Below are 2,321 nucleotides of genomic sequence, written 5' to 3' on the forward strand. Positions count from 1 at the left end.
ATAACTGAATTTTGTTTCATTATTATATTATATCTTAAATAAAAAATTGAAATAAAATAAAATAGTAATATTAGTATTTTTCTCTTTATCTTCAAGAATAAATCTAATAGAAATAAAATACCTCTGCGGAAATTGGTGCGTAAATTAAATATTCATTACGCGATATATACAATTGTATCTATTGCACGGAAAAAAAATTAATTAGGTGGTACAGCAAACTTATTTATATTTGCTACGCGAATTCAATCGATAGCTAAAAAGATTTGATAGTTAACAAATCGCTAATGTTATTCAACTGTCAACTTTGCTATTGTAACATAGAAAAATTGATTGTCTATATGTTACGACTGTAGATTTTTGCTGAATCAGTGAAGTTTTTAGCTGTGAAGTTTTTTCCTTGTGCGTTATGCATATTTCATGTACGCACCAATATCCATGGCTCACATTGTAAACATTTTACCTGTATTAAATGCAAATGCATTATAATATTTTATCATTGTTATTACATTATTTTCATTATTAATGGCGATTTTTTTTATTTAAATATTATGTACTTTCGAATTTCAGAAAATAAAAATTTTCTGAAAGAAGTTCATCACTCAATGATTCATTTCGAATTAAAAAATTTATGCGATTAATTGTCATTAATAATGTCATTAATTGTCAAGAAAAAATTTTCTTCATTTTAACATTTACAATAATTTAAAATTATTATAATAATTGTAAAATTTTCGACAGCTCAATATCCCGTTCGAGGAAATGGCAAAATAACTAATACAAAAAGGTTTGTGTATACACACCAGATTAACGTTCATCAGTCATAACTGTACAGAGTGACGCTTGCAGACCGGTTCTGCATAATATCGCAAAATAATTTTTCTGTGACTAAAATCGATACAAAGTTCTGAAATCTACAGATTTAAAGGAATCCCGCCTGCCATGTGTTGCCAGTCAAAGAAGATCTTGTAAGCTTGACAATTCAATTTTTTTTCTATTTATTCTATTTTTTCTATTTTTTTCTATTTATCGCGTAAGTACTAAATTAATAAACTTGACTAATACTAGCCTAATTTTTATTAACTTTCGAACAAGAAGAAAATATTGCAAGATGAAATAGACAGAAAAAAAAAGAAAGAGTACAGTATCTGTGTAATTTTATATGTATGATATAATAATGTATGTTTATAGTAATTTATTTACAAATAAAACTAACAATAAGTAAAGGACATATAAGAATCAAAAACAGTAAAATTTTACTAAACACATGTCAATTTACTAATACTTATTCTCGATTATTCTAAAAATCATTATTCTAAAAATTTTTGATGATAACATATAAAATGTCTTACAACAATAAAAAATTACATATTTCGACTTCTTGATCGAGCCATCTTCAGATTTATTATAATCGCATACTGCAACCCGTAGTAAAATGAAACGATAAAAACAAGTAAAAATGAAAATAAAGGTAAGTAAGTTAATCATCTCCGATGGATTTATACATTGAAACCGATGGAAATTGTTCCCAATCAGCTGCTCGACTGAATGTTAAAATTTCCATGGAGAAGTTGTCATGTTAAAAGAAGTCACAAAGTCATAATGTTAAAAACATGTGTCCAATGATGATCAATAACAAGAGTTTTAAAAAGTTCTTAAAAAGAATCAATCGCATAATTAACAAACGAGATAATCGGACTAACACATGTCAACGTTACAAAAAATTAGCGACAATTCAACTATTCTTACTCTTTATTTAAACGAATTTTCATTTATGTCTAATTCAAAACGAATTTATTGAATTGCAGACTTTTTGTATTTAATTTGATACTGACGTCGCATCTTGTGCTAACAAAGATGGCAAACTCGAATATTGCAAAAATTTTACATCGGCCTATTAGAAGTCTGACATTTCCAAAAAATAGTAATATGGGTGTAAGTATTGTATATATAAAAATATTACTAACATTTTGTATCAATAAATTGCGTTAGTTATAATATAATTACATGTGGTTGTTGTTACTTAATATATATTTTTCCTGTTATTTAATACATTTTAACATATTTTAATTAGCTTTTTGAACATATATATATATATATTTCTGTCTTTCTTCAGACATTTTTTATTATTATATTAAGTTGCCTTTGTTAGAATCTTGATTGAAAGAGAGAGAGAGAGAGAGAGAGAGAGAGAGAGAGAGAGAGAGAGAGAGAGAGAGAGAAGAAAAGATATNTCTACTTACTTAACTACTACTATAGAGTATACATACGTAGTAAATAAGTAAGTAACGTCGTCGGACGTATATAGTCGTACTTAACGTTTA

The 2,321-nt window shown here is 26.6% G+C and overlaps 1 protein-coding gene across 1 annotated transcript in view; it reads left to right on the forward strand.

The window, feature by feature from the left end:
- Nucleotides 1-1,854: 1,854 nt before the first annotated feature.
- Nucleotides 1,855-2,321, forward strand: part of LOC105617901 — a 6,664-nt gene continuing 6,197 nt past the window's right edge. The window contains exon 1 of the mRNA XM_012199439.1: nucleotides 1,855-1,932. Within this exon, the coding sequence (XP_012054829.1) occupies nucleotides 1,855-1,932 (78 nt within the window). The remainder of the gene's footprint in view (nucleotides 1,933-2,321) is intronic.

Source organism: Atta cephalotes (assembly GCF_000143395.1).
Source record: "Atta cephalotes unplaced genomic scaffold scaffold00014, whole genome shotgun sequence".
In the NCBI taxonomy this organism is placed as follows: Eukaryota; Metazoa; Arthropoda; class Insecta; order Hymenoptera; family Formicidae; genus Atta; species Atta cephalotes.